Source organism: Glandiceps talaboti, chromosome 7, assembly GCF_964340395.1.
Source record: "Glandiceps talaboti chromosome 7, keGlaTala1.1, whole genome shotgun sequence".
Lineage (NCBI taxonomy): Eukaryota > Metazoa > Hemichordata > Enteropneusta > Spengelidae > Glandiceps > Glandiceps talaboti.
In genome coordinates, this window is record NC_135555.1 from 727,499 (window position 1) to 753,383 (window position 25,885).

A 25,885-nucleotide genomic window follows, 5' to 3' on the forward strand; every position below is an offset into this window, starting at 1 on the left:
CAATAAGATCTTGTCCTCACTCTTCTCTCTTTTGTTCATTTCATCGACACCCGTGCATCTGTGTTATTTTTTGGAGACAGTGTAAATTGATATTAACTGAACAATCATGCAACTACAAAGATAACGTAATGGTATTGATTAGTTTCTCATTAATTAACTAATTAAGTAACGAATACCATTTGACAGTGAATCGCTGTTGAAGTAAATACTCGGTTGCCATGTATAGCTACATTAGAAAACGTCGTTATATTCTTGTCGCTTTCGCCTTTCTTTTTTTCTTCGCCTGTTGGATATGGATATTCGTCAATACCGGTACTACTTCCAAAGAGCCGCCTTCCGGCAGTTTAATGTGAGTACTTATTTATTTCACCATCGTATGGAATATATATGAAAGATTGCAGTGTCTCAATTAGCACTGTGTTCATTGGTGGTTGTGTTGAATATTCACGAGTACCCGTGTAGTACCGTGTACGTTCTGGTTTCCAAGTAATGTTAGAATGGTGACGTAGCTCATATTACGACCCTTTGGCAATTTGATGAAATCAGTGTACTGTGAAATAAAAACGACGTGATTTCTCCATTGATTGCACAGTTTTCTTATATCACGAAAATGTCATGTTGTTGTATCGTTTCAAATCAATCTACAAAACTCTTGCTCAAATTCACGTGCGTGTTTTTTTAAGTCATAATTTGCTTAATCCTTGCACGTTCATTGTCAGTATTCGTGCAACGTTTTACTCAGACAAGTGTGTTATATTTTGTGCTTATTGAGCAACTAGGCCACGGGGACGATAACTAATAAATACAGCACATCTCTTTAAAATGCTATGGTTTTGTAGTGTATACAAGCAATTGTAACACTCAATTTGGCAATCATGGCGTACAAACAGTCAGAAACACCGAAAATGAGCTGATATTTTGATAGGTGAATTCATTCGAGATGTTTTAAAGGTTTGATAGTGCTTTCTACTTGTTATTCGATGTGTTGTACCTGTTTACGGTTCGTACGGTATATTCTTTCAATCTCTCATTCCGTTTAAAAATGAGAGATTGAACGGACTATACCATAAACACAGTAAACATGCTAGGTGTGTCGATATACTGTCAACCACTGTGATGTCAATAGACATAGTCAAGACTCTAAACTAACCATATGGGTGAGGATTGAGAATAAAATGTTTTCAATTCTGTTTATATCGTTCTACATTGTGTTTGTATCGGATTGCAGATGAATCAATAGAAGACACGGAGCTCTAAGTGTACTCTCAGACCACTATATAGAATTCTCTAGAGTGGTCTGAGTGAATTAGAACTAGAATTAATTCAGAAACTAATATGCATGGAATGACAGAGCGTACAGTCAATGGCAATACAGGTGACAAATCCCAACTCACTGAATGCATTCTTGTTGGTTTAAACTAAATACTATTTTCGGAGAATCATCATACATCATATTTCTACGTACGAAACGGCGAAAATATTCGTCTATATAAAATTTGACACAGAGACAAATAAGGATAGATAACTTATCAATGATGTATAATGATGTTTTGAGAGTAGACATTATTTCAAAAATCACAAGAATAATTAAATATTCATCGTACAAGTAAAAGCCATCGTCATTGATGCAGCTTTTAGTAAATACTACATCGTTAATATAAACTCAGTGTATGTGTGTAATTTTGTTATCAGGTTCCAAGAAAACACTGCCCCGGAAAAAACGAACAGAGCTGATACGAGTGAAACAATACACATGGAACAAAATAATGTGGACGTGGAGGGCAGTCTAACTAATGAAGACACAGGTGGTCACGTCATCGAAAAATATCCAGTGAAGCCATTCAAAATATATGTGTATGACTTACCATCGAAATTTAATAGAGATCTTGCTCGTTGTGTGCAGACAATCGATAAATGTTTCCAGTTGGATGAAAACAATTTCGGCATGGGACCAGAGTTGCTAGGATACAAGGATGTCAGTGTGAGAGATACGCATCAATTTTCATTAGAAGTCATACTTCATGAGAAGATGATGTATTCGTCGTACCGAACTAAGAATGCTAGTGAAGCTGATTTATATTATATACCATTCTACCCAGGTATCGCATGCTTCTGTCGATCTTTCCAAAAATCAAGCTTCGATTTAATTACACTACATCAAGAAATGTGGCATTACATCACCGAGAAATGGCCATATTTTGATATGGGGAAACCACATGCCATGGCTCTTGCAAAAATAGAGCGGGAACATTGGAGCCAGAGATGTGGAATTCTGTCTGAATTCGACTACGCCAATGAAATCCAGTTTATTGGAATCGAAGAAGAATACAATCCGGCGTACAGAAGTTACTTCAAAAGGAGTGAACAACACATCCTTGTTGCGCCGTATCCCAGTTACGGTCATCTCCTAGCAACAAAACACACTCGCTCAAACGCGCGCACTGTCAACTTTTATGATCCCCCAGAAACAACTAGTACAAATACAAACAGAAATATCCTGGTGTTCATGGCAGCAAGTGATAGAAATAACCATGAACTACGTGAAATTTTGAAATCCCAGATGAACTGGACAAAAGAGACTTATGAGTCATACATGACGTCACACCCTAGTGACTACGAAGATTATACGTACGAAGGCGTTTGGTACGTTACACCAGAGTGTGCGCATCCGACCAAATTACCCACCATGCAATGGATGCAACATAGCATTTTTTGCTTACAGCCACCGGGAGATTCGCCGACGCGGAAATCCTTCTACGACGCGATTGTCGCCGGCTGCATCCCCGTTATCTTTTTACCTGAATATCTGAATGTAAAATATCCATTTCAGAGACATATAAATTACAGTGAATTCACATTAAATTTCGGACTCGAAACGTTCATGTTTGAGGAACCCGATATTGTTGAGATGCTGAGAGATATGCCTGATGAAACAGTAGAATTTCTACAAAATAATCTTGCCAAAGTTAGAAGGTATTTACAGTACTCCTACCCGTCATCATCAAAAAGTCAAGACGCCTTCCATATGATACTCAAAGAACTCCAGGCAGTTTTTAAATTCTAAGGGAAAATATTTTATCAATTTTGATATATTTTCTTTTCAAGCAATACCTCTGACTTTTATAGCATACATTCTGATTGTGCTTCTATGCAATATTTCGAGCCCTGTTCTGCAGATCACATTCGTTTATTTCTCAAATGAAGTTCCATCCATATTTGAACTTTCCAAGACGCCAATTACTGCCCTAAATTCGTAACTATATTTACATAATTTGCTCGTAAGTTACACCTCCGGGTCACAGGGTCAAGACCTCGTGAAATCTGGTAAATGACAAACAGGCAAAGTACAATGTAACTGTATAATTTAAAGCCTGGCTTTTCCAATCTTTTCGAGAAAGGGAATTTATTTCGAATATTGAGGAAAAAAAGATGCACGCGAATTTCGTGGAGATTAAATAATTTAATTACGATATTAGAACTGGAATAAAATATCGTCACGGTGAAAGTTGTGATTAATTAATTTTATTACGATATTAGAACTGGAATAAAATATCGCCACGGTGAAAGTTGTGATTAATTAATTTTATTACGATATTAGAACTGGAATAAAATATCGCCACGGTGAAAGTTGAGATTAATTAATTTTATTACGATATTAGAACTGGAATAAAATATCGCCACGGTGAAAGTTGAGATTAATTAATTTTATTACGATATTAGAACTGGAATAAAATATCGCCACGGTGAAAGTTGAGATTAATTAATTTTATTACGATATTAGAACTGGAATAAAATATCGCCACGGTGAAAGTTGAGATTAATTAATTTTATTACGATATTAGAACTGGAATAAAATATCGCCACGGTGAAAGTTGAGATTAATTAATTTTATTACGATATTAGAACTGGAATAAAATATCGCCACGGTGAAAGTTGAGATTAATTAATTTTATTACGATATTAGAACTGGAATAAAATATCGCCACGGTGAAAGTTGTGATCGAGAATTCAATTTGGAGAATATATACTATATAGATTAGGAAAGGGATAACAAACAGACAATGAATCAACACATAGCTTTCAGATGATGTTTCTTTGTTATGTTAATTTTTGTGTTCTAATTAATTAATGAATTTCCTGCTTATTTATTGATTGTACATAGTCACGGTGATTGATATTTGCAATATCAAAGCCATCTGGTTAGTTTCAGATACAAATTAAATTATTTTACATGATTAATATGACAAAGCTCTAAATATCAAATCAATACATCAAAGTCATTTTAAAATTTCAATATGGACATTAATTTATTGAACAAAAACCCAGTCATTGATATCATGACAAATTATTGAATAATTTGTAGGTATTTGATTTATATGAAATGTGATTGATTTCACTTGATTGACGTTGCTTTCGGCTAGTCTGTAAAATATGCATTGTTAATTTCACTTTCACAAGTGTACATAAATCAGATCTTATAGAAATCTTACTCACATAAAGTCTATTCCTGGTTTGACCTAGATTTTTACCTAGCTATATAAAACAGAACGAAAAGTAACACCTTGTAGTTAAGGCAATCTACTTTTCCGTAATGAGCATTACATCTTCTCTTGTCACGTGTGTGTGTGTGTGTGTGTGTGTGTGTGTGTGTGTGTGTGTGTGCATGCGCGCGCGCGCGCGTGTGTGTGTGTGCGTGCGAACACGTGCGCATGGATGGATAGATGCATGTATGTATGTATTGACGGATGAAAGAATGGACAGATGAAAGTGTCCGTGCATGTGTCTGTCTTAAATTCAGGAACTCCAACAACAAATTGACGTGCTGCAATGTTGGAAAATTTGGTAGGAAACATTCACCTCTGAAAACAACAGTTGATTGGAAAATGAAACTACATTTTAACAAGCCCATTGTGCTAATTCAGACGATTCTTGTCGAATTGACATTACAACTACCAGTACCTGTAAAAAGACCATCAAGTAAACACCATTTACCCCAACTTGATTATGACCATTCTTATTGCCGGACGTATTTGGGCGGTAAAAATCAGCAAGTCATACATAGACTTAAAGACCCCACCAATAATTTCCTGTGTTGGTTGGATATCATATTTTCATTAAATTATTTCCTGGTTATAAAAGGAATCATATCTATTGTTATCTAATTTTTTACACATGTTGTGGAAGTACGGAGAGGGTTGCGAATCTTTTACACGTGATGTGGCAATATGGAGAGGGTTAGGATTCAAACTCATGGTACCATCTCATAACTAGCATCCTAGCAACACATAGCAACAGTGGACGAGTGCCCTCACCATTGATACAATATATACATGGAATACTTTATACAACATACACTATATATGTGTCTTTATATCGACTTTAACTCTGATCAGAAACCATACAGCATGAAGCCACAAGATTGTGACATGAAGTCATTTAAAGACAAACTAGAGATAGTGCGGTGGTCCGCAAGTGTCCGGCATCGCTTATTTCAGAAAAATCAAGACAAAATAAAAAATTTAAATTTAAATTTTTGACATTAAAACTTTAAAAATCGACAAGGATATTTCCTTGTGTACATAAACAGTTTAGCATGGCAGCTCTAAAGCATGTTCTGTATGACGTCATTGTGATGTTATTTCAATAAATAAAAATTTATATAAAAATATTCATGAATGAGTGTTTGAAATTCAATTTTATTCTATATCGTTATCATTTTAGAGTCCAGCTGTACATTGGGGTGAGGCATTCTGGGAAACAAAATTAGGAGCTAAGCATCTCGTTAACCTATGCCCAAAAAATACTCAGGTTATTCTTTTAAGCATATGTTTTAAGTGATTAGGAGCTCCTAACTTTGTTTGTTTCCCAGAATGCCTCACCCCAGTGTACAGCAGGACTCTTCTGAGCCAGAAATGCCAATTTTCATAACTTTATTTTAGAAAGGTTACATGATGCAGAATTGTTGAAAATTCATTTTCTGGATTCCCTCAGCATAATGAAATGCAGCTTGGGTAAAACCCCATCCAGTGGTTGCAGTTTGGATAAAATCCCATCCAGTGGTTGCAGCTTGGACAAAATCCCATCCAGTGGTTGCAGCTTGGACAAAATCCCTTCCAGTGGTTGCAGCTTGGACAAAACCCCATGCAGTGGTTGCAGCTTGGACAAAATCCCTTCCAGTGGTTGCAGCTTGGACAAAATCCCATCCAGTGGTTGCAGCTTGGACAAAATCCCATCCAGTGGTTGCAGCTTGGACAAAATCCCATCCAGTGGTTGCAGCTTGGATAAAACCCCTTCCAGTGGTTGCAGCTTGGACAAAATCCCATCCAGTGGTTGCAGCTTGGACAAAATCCCATCCAGTGGTTGCAGCTTGGACAAAACCCCATGCAGTGGTTGCAGCTTGGACAAAATCCCATCCAGTGGTTGCAGCTTGGACAAAACCCCATGCAGTGGTTGCAGCTTGGACAAAATCCCTTCCAGTGGTTGCAGCTTGGACAAAATCCCTTCCAGTGGTTGCAGCTTGGACAAAATCCCTTCCAGTGGTTGCAGCTTGGACAAAATCCCTTCCAGTGGTTGCAGCTTGGACAAAATCCCTTCCAGTGGTTGCAGCTTGGACAAAATCCCATCCAGTGGTTGCAGCTTGGATAAAATCCCTTCCAGTGGTTGCAGCTTGGACAAAACCCCATCCAGTGGTTGAAGCTTGGACAAAACCCCATCCAGTGGTTGAAGCTTGGACAAAACCCCATCCAGTGGTTGAAGCTTGGACAAAACCCCATCCAGTGGTTGCAGCTTGGATAAAACCCCATCCAGTGGTTGCAGCTTGGACAAAACCCCATCCAGTGGTTGAAGCTTGGACAAAACCCCATCCAGTGGTTGCAGCTTGGACAAAACCCCATCCAGTGGTTGAAGCTTGGACAAAACCCCATCCAGTGGTTGCAGCTTGGATAAAACCCCATCCAGTGGTTGCAGCTTGGATAAAACCCCATCCAGTGGTTGCAGCTTGGACAAAACCCCATCCAGTGGTTGCAGCTTGGACAAAATCCCTTCCAGTGGTTGCAGCTTGGACAAAATCCCTTCCAGTGGTTGCAGCTTGGACAAAATCCCTTCCAGTGGTTGTAGCTTGGATAAAACCCCATCCAGTGGTTGCAGCTTGGACAAAACCCCATGCAGTGGTTGCAGCTTGGACAAAACCCCATCCAGTGGTTGCAGCTTGGACAAAATCCCTTCCAGTGGTTGCAGCTTGGACAAAATCCCTTCCAGTGGTTGTAGCTTGGATAAAACCCCATCCAGTGGTTGAAGCTTGGATAAAACCCCATGCAGTGGTTGCAGCTTGGATAAAACCCCATCCAGTGGTTGCAGCTTGGACAAAACCCCATCCAGTGGTTGCAGCTTGGATAAAACCCCTTCCAGTGGTTGCAGTTTGGATAAAACCCCATCCAGTGGTTGCAGCTTGGACAAAACCCCATCCAGTGGTTGCAGCTTGGACAAAATCCCATCCAGTGGTTGCAGCTTGGATAAAACCCCATCCAGTGGTTGCAGCTTGGATAAAACCCCATCCGGTGGTTGCAGCTTGGATAAAACCCCATCCGGTGGTTGCTCTAATGTCATCTAATGCCATTGGTTGCAGCTTGGACAAAACCCCATCCAGTGGTTGCAGCTTGGACAAAACCCCATCCAGTGGTTGCAGCTTGGACAAAACCCCATCCAGTGGTTGAAGCTTGGATAAAACCCTATCCAGTGGTTGCAGCTTGGATAAAACCCCATCCAGTGGTTGAAGCTTGGATAAAACCCCATGCAGTGGTTGAAGCCTGGATAAAACCCCATCCAGTGGTTGCTCTAATGTCATCTAATGCCATGACTATGTTGAAGAGACTATGTTACATATGTCATAAATGTATGGTGGGTATGGACTGCATATAATGACTAATTTGCATAATTAATATTTTCCAATTTGGTGATAATTTCTCAATGCTTGCCCTGAGTTCCATCTACATCTAATGTTGTGACTATGTTGATGGTATAATGTCACATACAGTATGCACTACAGGCATGATGGGTGTGCATTTTTATGTACCGTGCATTGTTGTATTTGTCAAACATTAGACATGTACCAACATACCATACCAACTTCTAACATACATAGTTTTAGTTTCTGTTTACTAGCTTTGTTTACAATAAGCTTTACATCTTGACTGCATTCATATCCTGAATTACAACTACCACACTTTATCATAAATATCAACTTTTATTTCATAAATAAAATCTCTACAAAAGGAGAGAAAGTTCTTCCCTTTGTGCAAGTGTCAACTTACAACTACTGATTACTACAACCTACAACTTACATGTCACTGATGCTATCTACAGGACAATGATAACACCTAACTACACAACACAGGTTCCAAAATATGGGTAGAATTACAAAACCTCTGATTTTATTGAAAATCTCCTTACCTAAAGAATGGTACAATGTATAGAGATCCTAACTATTGTGAAATCTTCTTTTTCACAAATACTGCACAAGATAATTTATTTGAAGGCATACTTGGAACATAAATGTGAAATGTAATGTATGGATATCATAAAGATGGTGATGCAGGTAAATAATGTGATGTTGGTAAATAATGCCATTTATATCTAAGTGCACATCTCATGAAGACTGGGCAAAACTTTTCATACAACAACAACTTTGTATTGATAAAACTGTAACAGTAACAACCAAACCTTTGATAAAACTGTGCCAGTAACAACCAAACCTTTGCTCTAATTTCATTAAAACCTAACCATCATAGTCTCTATCATTTTGCTGGACTTCAAAAACAGGCTGAAGTAAAAAAAAATACTTTGGGCTTAGTGTTCGTAACTCTTGCTCTTATTTCATATGCATCACTCCATTAGTGCATCATGTCAAACCCTGGCACAGCTGTATGAACAAAGTCAACTTAAAGAAGATTATGTTGTTTTTTTACTAGATTGTGATTCTAAATGCTACCATGTGTTTAAACAAATATTAAATCACGGATAGAATAAGTGCATTGCTGACCAGTACTGGAAATAAAAATTGACTAATCCGTGAAATCTTTAAAGAAAAAAAAGTGTCCCACAAAATGGAGCAAGAATCTTAGAATTGTTTTGTAATAATTCACTATTTGAATATTGTAATGTTTACCATATTTCTATACACTTTGGCAGCCATTTTGAATTCAACTTACTGCAGCCATAGTGTAGTCTTCTTGATTTATCTATAGTTGCCATCTTGAATCTAATATGGTTAACATGACAAATGCAGATAAATTCGGTGCTAAATTTAGACTTTCCATATTCAGGTATTGCATTAGTTTCACAAATTTCGATTTGATACAAACGCTGAGTTCAAAATTTTTACAACTCTTTTTTTAAAGTCATTTACGTTTAAGATGAATATCAAATGCAAGGAAAAAAATCATTTAAATTAAGCAATTTACAAATTTTCTATAACTTTTAAATTCGACATCACCTTAAAATGGTCGTTTCATTTACATATGTGCACTTCTATCAAACAAACGATTTTCCTATGATAAGTGAAACAATGAATATCTCAGATGTAAAGTCTAACGTTACAGACATAGAACTTAGAAGCAGATATTTCAGTTGTTTGATCTATGATCTTCTCTTCTTCTTTCACTATACAAACTATCAATTTAACATCATGAATAGCGCCCTCACAGATTTCTTTGTGCACTCACTATACTTGTTGTGCAGTGACATAGTTGACAGAGACAGCATAGCTTTGACAACAACAACAACAACAACAACAACAACATACATGTAATTATCTTCTTTCAAAAATCACCAAAATTATTACTTCAACAGAGCAAGTACATTTCCATTTGAAATTCACAATCGACCACAGATGTTTGTCATTTTATGTAACCTCCAAAAATTATTAGTATGAACATTTCCACTAACATCAAGAAATGCTTTCAGTCTTAGTAAATAGAGACAAGTGTGGTGTTTGTAATATTTCAAACATAGATCCATGCTATCTAATAAACACATATACCTTCACATATAAACTTAATATTTGTGTCTGTCTTACAGAAAAATAACTCACTTTTACTCAGAAATTCCTTATCCTAAAGCTCTAATATAGGTTAGTCTTTGGCTGTACATTTGAAGTCATTCTGCATTTTGATGTCTGTTTATTAAGTTTTAAAAAGTGAGATACCTTTCAGGATAGTTTAGTTTTACTAAATGTTTATTATAATAAATCTAAGCATGGTTTGTGTTGTAACATTTTCCTTCAAGTCAAATACATGTATTCCAAAAAATACAAACATCATATTACCAATGGTATAAATTTAGAAGAGTTAGAAATCTCACTATTAAAATGACAAGTGCTCTGTTACTGTCACTTCTAACAGTTCTATCGTGTTGAATTATGTTACTGTCGTCATACATCAAAGTCTCACAAGTGCAACTCTACTTCAGAAATCTTATGATATCAATACTGCATACAGAAAACATTGATAGAGCTGACAATACAACAGTGCCCTCATTTAGTTCAACCATGGTAGAGGGCGTAGTCACGTTATACCCATGTACTGTGAATGATACAAGTGTTTGCCCCCAAAAAAGAAGAAGAATTGTTTCTGGTCAGCATGCGCATCACTGACATACCCTCGCCTCGGTCTTTTTTTAAGACAACTAAAAGACAACTGCAGATTCAATCATGAACAAGAACACACACTTGCTCTAAAGTACTAAATAAAAAGAACAGTAACTGCCATAAATAGTAGATTGAGCGACAGGTTTGTTGAGAATAACAAAAAACAAAAGCAAAAAAACCATGTCATCACATCACTTCAGACAAATGTCCTGACCAGAAACAATTTTTCTTGTTTTTGGCCTTATCCCTGGTCTTCCTGTTATGACAACCCAACTTCCATCCCTTTACTATGACCTTATCCCTGGTCTTCCTGTTATGACGACCCAATTCCCATCCCTACACTATGGCCTTATCCCTGGTCTTCCTGTTATGATGACCCAACTCCCATCCCTTCACTGTGACCTAAACTACCTTGTTCTAAAACTTTATTTTCTGTGTATTATCTTACAAAATTCATAAAAACAAAAGAATGAGAGTTCTTATATACACAAAGTGAAAACCACAAATAGTGATTGACAGAGATTTATATCATAAGACAGTCAATGAAAGACAGGCCTTCAACAAAAATCTTTCTGCAACAATGATCTTTATTGCTGTGTTTATATCAGTGAGTTAATATGTCTAATACTATAAAGAAGGCACACAAATAGTGATGGCACCCCCTGTTTGGATAGGCAACACCCCCTGACTGATTAGAAAGACACTCCCTGATTGGAATGACACCCCTTGATTGGACTCACATTGACATACTGAAATGGTATCCGCTAAATGGGATTGCACTCTCTCATTGGAATGACACCCCCTGACTGGAATGGCAACCCCTAATTTGGAATAACACCCTCTGATTGGAATGGCAATCCCTAATTTTGAATAACACCCTCTGATTGGAATGACACCTCTTACTGGAATGACAAATTTGAATAAAAAGACAAGCAGTTATAAGACTGGAGGTGAATATGAAGTAAAAGATCAAATCTATATTACACATAATCAAAGTCATAATGTTGACTGACACTGGCATATTTTCTCTCTCTTGACCTCTGGACGAGTTTCTTGACTTCAGAAGCGATGAATACACTTGATGTCAAACAGACTAAAAACATGATATCTGCAAAACACAAGGAGACAGAAGTACCAATATGTTAATACAATGGTCATCATACCTAGATATACCAGTAGCTTCTCATACAACTACTTCAGTGACCACATACTGACCTATAACCTTTGACCTTTTGATCACAATCATCAGTTTCTATTTACAATGCCTGGCTGTTTACATTAACACTATCACTAAGTATTTAACTTTGCAAAATTTCTTGCATATAAGTTTTGTTGTAATTTTAAATCTGTTTACTACAATCGTTTCTCCATCATTTTGACTGTTAACAGTTGAAGGTAGGTTTGGTTGATAAAAGTAAAATACTGCTAGTATTTATATTAAATATTTTTGCACCACAAAGAGGATGAATTATTCCATAGACTATCGGACTATTTCTCATACCTTGTCCAGATAAAGCTTCTGTTTGAAACACAGCTTGTAGAGGTGGGAAATAAATTACCATCATCTGACCTAGGATAGATCCACCAACGGCATACAAAAACATTCTATTTGTGAAGAGTCCAATTGTAAAAATAGACTTTGTCTGTGAAATCAATTAAAAAGATAACATCATAATCAAACAAATTTACTCTGACAACATTCCAGGCACCATAAATTGCAGTATTGTCATTTTTTAAAATTATGGTCATATATATAAACTGTGTCTACAAGTTCCTATATTCTGAAATGCTCTAAATACAGTGGTTCAAAGAGTTGATATTCAATGTTGCAATGGTCTTTAAAACAAATATACAAGCCACACTTTAACCACTAGAGGGAGCTTTTTACAACAAAGCCTACTTAATTTTGGACATTGTACAATACAATACAATACAATACAATACAATACAATACAATACAATACAATACAATACAATACAATACAATACAATACAACTATATTGATCCTTATCAGGCAATTCCATTGTCTGCCATAAAAACAATTTAAATGAGTAAATAAAAACAATAAAAAAAACGAATACATAAAATGCAAGACTATGTATCATATGTATGATTATACATATTTGTGTCACATACTTGGCCTCACAGACATAATAATCAGTTATAAGTGAAATGAAGTGACTTACCTGTGATCTACTACCCAACGCATTAAACATATCAAAAAACACAAAACATGTAAATGTCATTGTTGTGTCTCGAGGTGTTATGATGTTATCACTCATCTGTAAACAAGAAACAAACAACAATAAATAAACGACACAGAAATAAATGATCACAATGTGATGTAAATCTCAAAAGATGTCTTTTGTACACTAGTCAGTGTGGGGCACACAGGATAGCAGGGCATGTTGGACAAACAGCAGAGCATAGCAGACTCATATGATGAACAGTGGGGCATGTAGTATGAATAGTGGGGCACATAGGATGAACAGTGGGGCATGTAGTATGAATAGTGGGGCACATAGGATGAACAGTGGGGCATTAGTATGAATAGTGGGGTATATAGGATGAATAACTGGACATGTTGGGCACATAGGATGAACAGCGGGGCATGTAGTACGAATAGTGGGGCACATAGGATGAATAGCAGGACATGTAGTATGAATAGTGGGGCGCATAGGATGAATAGCAGGACATGTAGTATGAATAGTGGGGCGCATAGGATGAACAGTGGGGCATGTAGTATGAATAGTGGGGCACATAGGATGAACAGCGGGGCATGTAGTATGAATAGTGGGGCACATAGGATGAATAACAGGACATGTAGTATGAATAGTGGGGCTCATAGGATGAACAGTGGGGCATTAGTATGAATAGTGGGGTACATAGGATGAACAGTGGGGCATTAGTATGAATAGTGGGGTACATAGGATGAATAACAGGACATGTTGGGCACATAGGATGAACAGTGGGGCATAGAATGGCATGCAGGAAAACTTATCTCACCTCTCTCCAGAAGACATAGAGGGTTCCAGTGACAATAATGATCGCTGACATTAATACATTAATTATCAATGGTTTGGTGATCATAGGATCTTTTACATTACGTGGAGGTTTTCGTATGACGTCCTTATCAACTGGTTCTACTCCAAGACTAAAAATAAACAGATATAGTGATGTCATTTAGTAATAGTATTTACTTTGTTAAAGTCAAGAGTTTAAGAAATGATTACAAAACATATTTAGTTGGAATCCCTTGAGTAGTCAAGATGAAACTTGGTTGGATGTTCATTGCAGTGTTTTTATTCAGTTATTATAAATGTGTATAGAAATAAATACAAATGGTATCAGTTCATCAAAATTAAGGTCACACCATCTTTACCACATAAAGTACAATAGTTGTATATTTTGTATTAACACTGAATGTATGCACTAACTAAATCAGGAATACAATGTCACTGATATTGGCTTGGAAAGAGATACTACACACATTGTATGCAGAATTGATGGTTTTGGCTATTTGACAAGTGTCATATTGTTTGGCTATTTGACAACAGTGTCATATTGTTTTCAAATGAATAATGTACATGTTTCTTACCTCTGTGCTGGTGGACCATCCATAATAATATTGATCCATAAAATTTGCATAGCATTCAATGGATTTGGGAAACTTAACATTGTTGCCAAGGCGACGAGTGTCAATGCTGCTATACTCCTGTCAAAACAATAATTTACATAAAAGATGTTTAGTAAACTGTTTAAGAATACTTTGTATACATCTTTACAAATTGTTACGTGGTTGTGTCAGAAATCTTTTGAGTTTGACGAAAACTTGGAATCATACAGTACAAAATTTACGTGCTGAGTTGGAATCATACGGTACAAAATTTACGTGCCCAGTTGGAATCATACAAAATTTACGTGCTGAGTTGGAATCATACGGTACAAAATTTACGTGCCCAGTTGGAATCGTACAAAATTTACGTGCTGAGTTGGAATCATACGGTACAAAATTTACGTGCCCAGTTGGAATCATACAAAATTTACGTGCTGAGTTGGAATCGTACAAAATTTACGTGCTGAGTTGGAATCATACGGTACAAAATTTACGTGCCCAGTTGGAATCATACAAAATTTACGTGCTGAGTTGGAATCATACGGTACAAAATTTACGTGCCGAGTTGGAATCGTACAAAATTTACGTGCTGAGTTGGAATTGTACAAAACTTACGTGCTGAGTTGGAATCGTACAAAATTTTTGATGTTGTAAAAGATAGCTTTGCCTTCTTCAATAGCTGACATGATAGTATGGAAATCTTCATTAACTAGAATCATGTCTGCTGCTTCCTTTGAGACATCAGTACCAGTTTTACCCATTGCTATACCAATATCTGCAGCTTTTAAAGCGACAGCATCATTAACACCATCTCCAGTCATACCAACTACTGCACCATTCACTTGTAATGCCTGGAGAAGAAATTACAACATGGATGACTACCTAAAAACTCATATCCAGTCAAAGTTATTTTAGTACACTTGTATTGATTACTGCTATCAACTTAAAGGAAAAGTCCAGTCAGACTTATTTCTCCCTTTAGTACACTTGTATTGATTACTGCTATCAACTTGAAGGAAAAGTCCAGTCAGACTTATTTCTCCCTTTAGTACACTTGTATTGATTACTGGTATCGCCTTTAGTACACTTACAGTTACTGCTATCACGTTAAATATAATTTTGGGTGATAAAATAGAACGTCAGTAAGTTAAAAAACTCTGAAATGTTTTCTAGATAACACTTTTATACAAACCTTGACAATTCTGAGTTTATGTCTAGGACTTGCTCTGTAAAATACTGTAACCTGCAATGTCATAAAAAACACCATTAGAAACAGAATATGACAACTTGTCTTTAATATTTCACAATTTCTTTGGTTAGTATAAGTTTGGTAGGTGACATGTGAAAAGTTGTCTCTTTCCAATCTCTAGTGATAAGAATAACCCACATGGGGGATAACTTTAACCTCTCTAGTGATAAGAATAACCCACATGGGGATAACTTTAACCTCTCTAGTGATAAGAATAACCCACATGGGGATAACTTTAACCTCTCTACTGATAAGAATAACTCACATGGGGAATAACTTTAACCTCTCTAGTGATAAGAATAACTCACATGGGGATAACTTTAACCTCTCTACTGATAAGAATAACTCACATGGGGATAACTTTAACCTCTCTAGTGATAAGAATAACTCACATGGGGATAACTTTAACCTCTCTAATGATAAGAATAACTCACATGGGGTATAACTTTAACCTCTCTAGTGACAAGAATAACTCACATGGGGATAACTTTAACCTCTCTAATGATAAGAATAACTCACATGGGGATAACTTTAACCTCTCTAGTGATAAGAATAACTCACATGGGGATAACTTTAACCTCTCTAATGATAAGAATAACTCACATGGGGATAACTTTAACCTCTCTAGTGATAAGAATAACTCACATGGGGATAACTTTAACCTCTCTAATGATAAGAATAACTCACATGGGGATAACTTTAACCTCTCTAATGATTAGAATAACTCACATGGGGGATAACTTTAGCAAGTTGTTCTATGTCCATTTCTTCAAGATCTTCACCTGCCATTGATCTACTACCTTCTGCATAAAGACCTAGTCTGCTGGCTGTAATGGACATCAAAGCAGAAAGAAATCATTTCAAGAACTAAATAATTATACTCAAATATGATCATTAACAATATTACACATCATATCTAACCACTTTACCTGAACAGTACATTCACCATCAACAGTACATTCACCATCAACAGTACATTCACCATCAACAGTACATTCACCATCAACAGTACATTCACCATCAACAGTACATTCACCATCAACAGTACATTCACCATCAACAGTACATTCACCATCAACAGTACATTCACCATCAAAAGTACATTCACCATCAACAGTACATTCACCATCAATAGAATTGCTGCACACAATCAAGTAATGTTTCATTTTTAATACAATCTTCTTGATCTTAAATTATGCAGTGGTTGATGCAAACAGATAAGTATATATTAAGTAGCATCTATTGATCAGTTGTCAGTGACTGAGGGGGTTAGTTCATTCTGGCCCATTGATGGGTTGTCAGTGACTGAGGGGGTTAGTTCATTCTGGCCCATTGATGGGTTGTCAGTGACTGAGGGGGTTAGTTCATTCTGGCCCATTGATGGGTTGTCAGTGACTGAGGGGGGTTAGTTCATTCTGCCCCATTGATGGGTTGTCAGTGACTGAGGGGGGTTAGTTCATTCTGGCCCATTGATGGGTTGTCAATGACTGAGGGGGGTTAGTTCATTCTGGGCCATTCTATCACTGCAATCCAAGTTCAAACCAGCCTAGCACAAAACACAGGTTATATCAAATAACCAGGTCTATATGTATGAATGGTGTTGTTTAGTTTGACCCTACAATGCAGGTTTTCCCTGGTACTTTGTAATTTCCTCATGCTGTAACATTTCAACACCAGGGTGCTACACAGTGGTGACTATGATAACAAATTTATGAATTCATTTGAACCAATAAAGATTATAATTATATTATCATTATGATATCTCACCTATGGCAACAGCTGTTTCTACAGAATCCCCAGTTACCATCTTGATAGTGACCCCTGACCCCAGTAGTGTCTGTATATAATCTATAACACCTGGTCTGGGTGGGTCTATGATTCCAACTATACCAACAAAAGTCAATGCATTCGGATCTGTACCCATCGCAAATCCAAGAACTGAAAAGTAAATAAAAATATCAAGATAGTGATGACACATGTAACTACAGTTTTGACAACAAGTGAAATAAAAGTAGACAGTAATTTATGTACAGTGAGGTATGCTCTCTAGGGAATTATGAAAGCATAGGCATTGTACCACTATGGGTCTGTGCCAGGGTAAAAACTACACAGAGCTTTGAACTGGTTGGGGGGAAGAACTTCATAAACTATGTGCATTATTAAGATGAAGTAACACATCCAACTCACCTCTAAGTCCAGCCCTGCCCATCATTTTTGCTTCACCGGCATATTTTCCAACATCTTTTTCTGTAAGAGGTAGTATTGTACCATTATGGTGATAAAATGTAGTACACTGATTCAGAATTCGTTCTAAAGCTCCTTTCATGTAGTAAATTTCTTCTTCAGATCTATTTGTTTGACTTCTACATTTCACCGCCATCCATTTGGTTTCTGAACTGAATGGGATTTCCATGGTTCTAGTGTGTTGATGTCTTACATCTTGTAAACCCATCTGAAATAAAAGTTATTCAAATAAATATTAAAATACAGAGATGAAGTTGAATATTTTATTAAAAGTAGTGTACTAGTTTCGGAAAAATATTATCTGCTTATTAAACCATCAATCAATAATCAATCAGTCAGGTATCCATAACTCGGTTAGTTGATCAATAAATAAATAAATCAATCAATCAATCAATCAATCAATCAATCAATCAATCAATCAATCAACCAACCAACTACAACCAACATTTATAGAATGCAAGAATAAAAAATAACCGTATTTCTCCATGACATTGGATGGCTAATTTATCCTTAGGAATTCTTGAATGGTTGACTTCTATTGTGGAATAAATGTAATTTTATACAAACCTTCATAGCCAGTGCTAGTAATGCTCCTTCTGTTGGTTGGCCATAAAGTACCTCATCATGGATTTCAGCATTGTTACATATACATCCAACCTGAAATTAGATAAGGGTGATATTCTACATGTGAGTCAAGGGGTGGGTCTGTTTTAGTTCTAATATATATACAGACTTTTACAAGGTGAGTGTCAACTTATATCAACTCTAGCAATGGATGGATGACAGTATGTCAACTTATGTCAACTCTAGCAATGGATGGATGACAGTGTCAACTTATGTCAACTCTAGCAATGGATGGATGACAGTATGTCAACTTATGTCAACTCTAGCAATTGACAGATGACTGTATGTCAACTTACCTCAACAACTCTAGCAATGGATGGATGACTGTAGCCTGTAACTTCTTCTTTGTCACATACAATTTCACCATCACTGTTGTAACCCACTCCTGATATCTACAAGACACAAATCAATCAAATGAAATGATATGACACTATAGTTGTTACTGGATAGAACATATTCTAAATATTTGGAAAGACAAAAGATTTCACACTTTGGCCACTTGGAGCACTGTTTATATGCAGGTTTTGGACCACATGAGTGCTATGATAGTTGAGTGCTATGGACTACTTTTTTAAAAACTCACCTCACTTTCCAGCAAACGTTAGATTCATTCTCAACCTGTCAAAACATTCTGCTAACTATGTTTCAGATTGTGTAATTTTTAGGACATCAAAGTTCTTTTAATCATCGTTTGTTCACTGTTTTAGATACTGCCATATGATTCAGCCCTCCATTTTTCCTGATGTGAGGCACTCACTTGTGACAATATTTTTAAAAATGACTACATGATGAGTAACTGGAACATGGCATACCAGTATTGAAGAAATGAAATAGGTGGCAAATATAGTTGTTAGAAATCCAATGTATATCATGACTATCAAGTATGTCAGTGTATCAAAATGTACATCGTAAAAATCTGACTTTTAAGAGAAGTGAATTCTAATTTTTTTCAGCATCAATAACGATGACTTTGAGTTGTACATTCTACACTTTATTAGCAAAACTCCTGAACTTGGTTGGCATGGTATGTGATTCTTACCTCAGCATACTTAAAATCTGAAGTGTAAATAGCTGTAGCCGTCATTTCATTCTTTGTAAGTGTTCCAGTCTTGTCTGAACAAATTACATTCACGCACCCTGTGGGTCAGAAAAAAACCACCTACATGAAAAACTAAGTCTAACAGTGCAGTGAGAAAAATGACATAAATATGAGCCTAATAGTCAAGTATTCTAGAAAATCGTACATTCTAACAAATTCTTTGCAGTAAGAAGTGATAAATATATTGTATGTGTGTGTTGTCATAAATATTGGTATAACTTTTCTGTTCCAAATAATTAATGTAAGGAATGATTGTAGAAGACAGTGTTTAACACTCAAACAGGTGTGTGTGTGTGTGTGTGTGGGGGGGGGGGTTAAATACCACTTACCTAAAGTTTCTACTATTGGTAATTTTTTGACAATAGCATTTCTGTTTGCCATTCTCATTACGCCTAATGCTAGTGTTACCGTGACAACAATAGGCAGACCTTCTGGTATAGCAGCCACTGCCAAACTGTCAGACAACAAAGAAGATAAAAATCAATAAAACATAAAGATGAAGACCAATGTATAATGGCTATGGGTTATCACATACAGCATATCTCTCACATGAAGACCAATGTATAATGGCTTTGGGTTATCACATACAGCATATCTCTCAGATGAAGACCAATGTATAATGGCTATGGGTTATCTCATACAGCAGAGCTCTCAGATGAACACCAATGTATAATGGCTATGGGTTATCTCATACAGCATATCTCTCACATGAAGACCAATGTATAATGGCTATGGGTTATCTCATACAGCATATCTCTCAGATGAAGACCAATGTATAATGGCTATGGGTTATCTCATACAGCATATCTCTCAGATGAAGACCAATGTATAATGGCTATGGGTTATCTCATACAGCATATCTCTCACATGAAGACCAATGTATAATGGCTATGGGTTATCTCATACAGCATATCTCTCACATGAAGACCAATGTATAATGGCTATGGGTTATCTCATACAGCATATCTCTCAGATGAAGACCAATGTATAATGGCTATGGGTTATCTCATACAGCATATGTTAAACAAAATACATATATTGTAACATGATGAAAGACAATTTCCAAATGCATTTGTCTGTCAGAATATTTTAAAAAATACTTTACAAGACTCTTTTTATGCAGGGATATTATTTGCTCTGTAACAAGTATGTGTAGCCATACTAGTCTCTCAATTTTAACAAAGGTAGAAGGACAATCTTGCTAAATGTGTTCTCACTGTGATTTAAATGTAATAATAATAATAATATTTATTTCTTTAAAAACGCTTTACATGTAAAACAAAACATCTCAAAGCGCTTCACACAACTTTGTAAAAAGAATTAAAAAACCATCAATAAAATACTTTCATTCAATAAAAAGGTGTGTCTTAAGATTTGATTTAAAAACATCAATATGATTTGATTTAAAAACATAATAATGTATGGTATTAAATGAGATTATTGAAAGTAGTAATGCCATGACTATGAGTAACATGGAACTATTCAAATGAGATTATTGAAAGTAGCAATGACATAGTACACTATGAGCAACACGGAACTATTCAAATGAATGCATAAAGTGAAGTCCAATATGGTTAGTGAACCAGTTTGGAATCAAAGAGCAATAAATGTTATGACTAAATTTTACATGAAATTCTGTATTACAATGTATGCAATAGGAATGGCCTTCTTGTGTCAGTTGGATTTAAAGGCCCATGATTCTATCCCACATTCTCATATTATTGTAATCTTTAGTAGAGACAAGGATTACACAGAATCATTCTTTTTTGTTTTGGACCAACTTTTCCTATAGTTCCAGCAGACAACTGTTTTTAATACCTACATTTTAATCCTAATCTGAACTGAACTGAACTGAACTGAACTGAACGGAACGGAACGGAACGGAACGGAACAGAACGGAACTGAACTGAACTGAACTGAACTGAACTGGCCTGTTTACATCATGATCTGTGATTTTGCTTCATTGTCTCACTAACCACTTGTAATGCTAGTAACATTAACAAATTAATTTAGCATGCCTGTTTACATAATATTTGGTATATGTAAATTATATCATCTTTGTGCTCATCTAAACAAGAGTACATTTACATAATGACTTCATTTGAATATAGTCAATTAGGCTGACATACGTTATCACTCCACATTGTGACCAATCACTTTGAGTGCATTTTTTTTCAAATCCAATCAATTTGAGCACATAATTTCAAACATTAATCTTTTGCCATTGCTAGTAATACTAATGGTTAGTAAGGCAGTGAAACAAAATCACATATCTTGATGTACTCAGGTGAATTTCCTTTAGCTATCTTATAAGTATCATACCTTACACCAATTGTAAACATATCTAGTAACTTTCTACCCTGCATCCATCCAAGAAACATAATAAAACCAATTATGCAGAATGAATAAAATGATAATTGTTTTCCTAAGATTCCCATACTCTTCTGGAGAGGAGTCTTTGGTGCCTACAAAAAGGGGATAAAAATAGTAAAAATACTAGTATACAAATATGACTTGTGATGGTCTGAGTATTGTAACACTATAATGATAGATTACTATGTCTACATGTGAGTATTGTAACACTATAATGATAGATTACTATGTCTACATGTGAGTATTGTAACACTATAATGATAGATTACTACATCTTCATAAAGTCTTAATTTGATGAATATCTAAAAAGTTGTCAAACAGTAGATATTATTTAAACATTATCAGCATACATGTTGTAATCATAGTTTAGGATTCATTACATATTGGTTTAACACTTTATATTAATTTATGTTAAAACACTAATACATCATGTTAATCACTGGTTTGGGACAACAAACAAGAAGAAAACATAAAAGATGTAATAAAAAAAAAAGACAACTGAGTGAAAATAACAGATGGTGGGATAAACTAGACAACGTACAATATCAGATTTAATCAGATTGAACGACTGAATGTCTTATCAATGTAGAATACTTTGAGAGGAAATTTCCATGTACAGATAATAACATCTTCTGTTGCTAGGTAACTAATGTTCTCTTACCTCTTCAGCCTGCATCATTTTAAAAACTTCACCAAACTGAGAATCCTCTCCCGTTGCTATGACAGCCCCCTGTAGAAAAGGTTTAGAGTTACTGATTAAAACTGGTGAAATATTGGTTTGAAGACTTAAATGAACATTAAATGGTTTTAATGTGGAACATAATACCTAGAACTAATACATGACAATACTAATCCATCCACATGATCCACTATTCATTCTGTCACTATTTCAGTTCTGATTTAATAGTGAATTTGAGAATATTTTGAAAACCAATTCATTATTTTATATTGAAATGTGACATCTGTTTAGAATACTTGTAATTAGATAAGGAGTCAAAACAAGGTGTAGTACATTACAGAGATTTTTAATACATACGTACGGTAGTATTTACATAATGTATGTTTATAGTTTCACTTTAACACTGAAACACAAATACTGCTAGCCTATCACTTGGTATTAACGTTGCAGCACATCTTCAATAGTATATACACAGCAAATTTCTTAATGGTTAGACTGTTGACAGTTGTTCATGCCTTTTTTGCTACGTTTCATCTAAATCAAAGTCATCGACTCGCTTCGTAGCACTGAATACTAATGCATACTGATAGGAACTGCGATTGCTGAAGATTGCCAAAGGCACGAACTGTGAGCGACGAAGGCACTCGTTACCTCGACCTATCACTGTATTTTGAATAGTGCATACATACATGTATTATATCAATTTAAGTATTGCAATTATACAAAACCCATGACACAGACAGACAGAAAGAGACAGGAAACATTTGTAAACTTAGAGAGTGAAGCCATCTAGTGTCTACTTCTCATTGTTTGTCTATTTGTCTGTGTCATCCCCCCCCCTCTCTCTCTCCCCCCCTCTCTCTCTCTCTCTCTCTCCCTCTCTCTCTCTTTCTCTTTCTCTTTCTCTCTCTCTCTCTCTCTCTCTCTCTCTCTCTCTCTCTCCTCTCCTCTCTCTCTCTCTCTCTCTCTCTCTCTCTCTCTCTCTCTTTCTTGGTCTAAGTTTGTATGGTCTGTATGCCGTGTCTGTCTGTCTGTCTGTCTGTCTGTCTGTCTGTATGTATGTATGTATGCATGTGCCTGTCTGTCTGTCTGTCTGTCTGTCTGTCTGCATGTGTCTGTCTATCTCTATCAGTTTGTCAGTCCCTCTCTCTACGTCTCTCATGTGACAGACAATTAATATTCCTAACAAATATCATCAGATCACTTACCTTTCCCCTGCCACACCTGACAAGAGTTCCCATGTATGCTATATTTTTCTGTGTAGTCAATCTACCATTTTTATAAGGAGGTTGTTGTGATGTGCTTTTACTACAAGGTTCTATCTCTCCTGTGAAACTAGATTCATCAATAGCTAAGTCTACAGCCTGAAAGTCAAAACCAAACAACAAATACAAAATTTCAATTACGTTTTTCCAGAATGCGAATGCTTATTCCCTAAACTAATCACTGCTTTTGCTAACATGCAATCAATGTGTATTCTAAGCAGAATAATGCATGAAGTATTCAAAAATAAAAATACAAAATACCGGTATGAAGGTTTAGGCTCTTGCTCATTAAAGTGGCCATATGGATGAGAATTTGGTATTTATTTTGGATTTTTATTTGATAAAACAGCTTCACTATGTTTTTCTACTTGAAAAAATAATGTGAAAGAACATTGACCAAGTCCGTGTTCATAACTTAATACATTGCAAAAAGATGCAAAAAGTGTAAAAAGTTTGTTATTGTACATACAATAACAAACATTTTATACAGTGTTTAATGTTTTGCAGTTTATTGAGTTGCAAACATGGACTTGGTATATGTTATTTCACATTATTTTTTCAAGTAGAAAAACATAGTGAAGCTGTTTTATCAAATAAAAATCCAACATAAATATCAAAGTCTCATCCATATGGCCACTTTAATGAAAACAGATATCACATTACATTGGTATATCACAATAGAAACACACAATGTTGGTAGATATAATATGATGATTTTTTTGGTCTGATATTGAAATCAGTCATGTATCTAATCTTCAATGGCGGTGTTCTTTACATGTAAGGATAATGTTGAACCCTTCCACATCTGCAAATAGGTATCATCATATTGATTCCGAAGAGGATGAGTCTATTAGTAAACAAATAGAGGGGTGAGATGGTAATGTGATGAGGGACTGCAACTTACCTCTAATAATCTCATATCAGCTGGAACCCTATCACCAACAGATAACTGTACTATATCACCAGGTACTAAAACACGTGCTAGGAAATCCTGTAATTTTCCATCCCGTATACTGTAAAATTGAAAGGAAAATCTTTGATTTTCATCCAAAACATACAATATTTATTTGGCAAAGGACTGAAAGGATTCATATGCATTTTTATAAAATAGCCATATTTGTTGTAGTCAAAACTGATTGCATAAGAAAGTCTCCTTAATTTTGAGTTAGTATTTTTCTGTTAACATTTTCAGAACCCAGTAACATCAAATAGGGAATTCTTGTAAGAAATTTCCATTGTCTGTTTTGAATAGCAAGGACTTTGATACAGGTAGGAATATCCTATGCATACCATGAGAACTTCATAAGCTTTATGAAACTATACTGATAATGTTTTGTTTCCATTCTTAACCATTAACATTTCTCAAAGATAATCAAAATGGTCGTGGTAGGGACAAGTGTGTGTGTGTGTGGGGGGGGGTGGGGGTTGAGCTGTTTTAAAACAACACAATCTACATTTTATTATCAAATTTTAAAATACCAATTTTGCAATATTGAAAAAAAAATGACACCACCTTTGTAACTCAATATTTAAACAAGAAAAAAAAGGCTACCCAATTATTTATAAGTCCAATAACTCATTTGACTTGGTTATTGTTATGTCAGTATTTGTCAATGAGATATACAGCTTGTAACATGTGGTCTGTGTAGCACACATAGTGACTGAATGAATGAATAACATGCTAATGAAATAAATACAGGGTACGGTCAGTTTCAAATATATCATAATGGCTGTAAAGTTGGAATATTATCATATTTCAGGTAAAATTTTGTTAGTTGGATTTGATATGAATTAATGTATTCATAATAATACTTAATAACACCATTATAATAAACTAATTAGTGACATCAGAATGATGATTGGTAAAACTGAGTGATAGCTGAGAGACATTACAACAGACATGTATAGAATCTGTATATTAGTACAATTTACTGACAAACAGTACTTTAGGAATTAGTATCCCGATATTCATCTATTTACAGCATAATTTAAAGGGCATTGACCACACCCTAATAATTTTATGTTAATTCTGTTTCATATGAAGATTTACATATGTTGTTGTAATAATTAGTTCTTATAGCATGCCAAGGGTT

The 25,885-nt window shown here is 35.6% G+C and overlaps 2 protein-coding genes across 2 annotated transcripts in view; one reads left to right on the top strand and one right to left on the bottom strand.

Annotated features, from left to right (window-relative positions):
• Window positions 1–218: 218 nt before the first annotated feature.
• Window positions 219–3,081, top strand: LOC144437325 (uncharacterized). The gene is made up of 2 exons (XM_078126248.1): window positions 219–349; window positions 1,693–3,081. Exons 1-2 carry the CDS (start codon window positions 219–221, stop codon window positions 3,062–3,064), a joined length of 1,503 nt encoding a protein of 500 aa, XP_077982374.1. The 3' UTR covers window positions 3,065–3,081.
• Window positions 3,082–9,508: 6,427 nt separating this feature from the next.
• LOC144438335 (calcium-transporting ATPase type 2C member 1-like) overlaps window positions 9,509–25,885 on the bottom strand; it is a 31,760-nt gene continuing 15,383 nt past the window's right edge. Inside the window, exons 6-23 of the mRNA XM_078127408.1 lie at window positions 24,697–24,805; window positions 23,736–23,891; window positions 22,510–22,578; window positions 21,798–21,940; window positions 19,805–19,929; window positions 19,416–19,513; window positions 18,673–18,768; window positions 18,320–18,409; window positions 17,696–17,960; window positions 17,276–17,446; window positions 16,238–16,335; window positions 15,452–15,502; window positions 14,875–15,110; window positions 14,242–14,358; window positions 13,650–13,797; window positions 12,830–12,925; window positions 12,144–12,285; window positions 9,509–11,750 (exon numbers count right to left, since the gene is read on the bottom strand). Coding sequence (XP_077983534.1) covers window positions 11,623–11,750; window positions 12,144–12,285; window positions 12,830–12,925; window positions 13,650–13,797; window positions 14,242–14,358; window positions 14,875–15,110; window positions 15,452–15,502; window positions 16,238–16,335; window positions 17,276–17,446; window positions 17,696–17,960; window positions 18,320–18,409; window positions 18,673–18,768; window positions 19,416–19,513; window positions 19,805–19,929; window positions 21,798–21,940; window positions 22,510–22,578; window positions 23,736–23,891; window positions 24,697–24,805 — 2,338 coding nt within the window. The 3' untranslated portion in view covers window positions 9,509–11,622. The remainder of the gene's footprint in view (window positions 11,751–12,143; window positions 12,286–12,829; window positions 12,926–13,649; window positions 13,798–14,241; window positions 14,359–14,874; window positions 15,111–15,451; window positions 15,503–16,237; window positions 16,336–17,275; window positions 17,447–17,695; window positions 17,961–18,319; window positions 18,410–18,672; window positions 18,769–19,415; window positions 19,514–19,804; window positions 19,930–21,797; window positions 21,941–22,509; window positions 22,579–23,735; window positions 23,892–24,696; window positions 24,806–25,885) is intronic.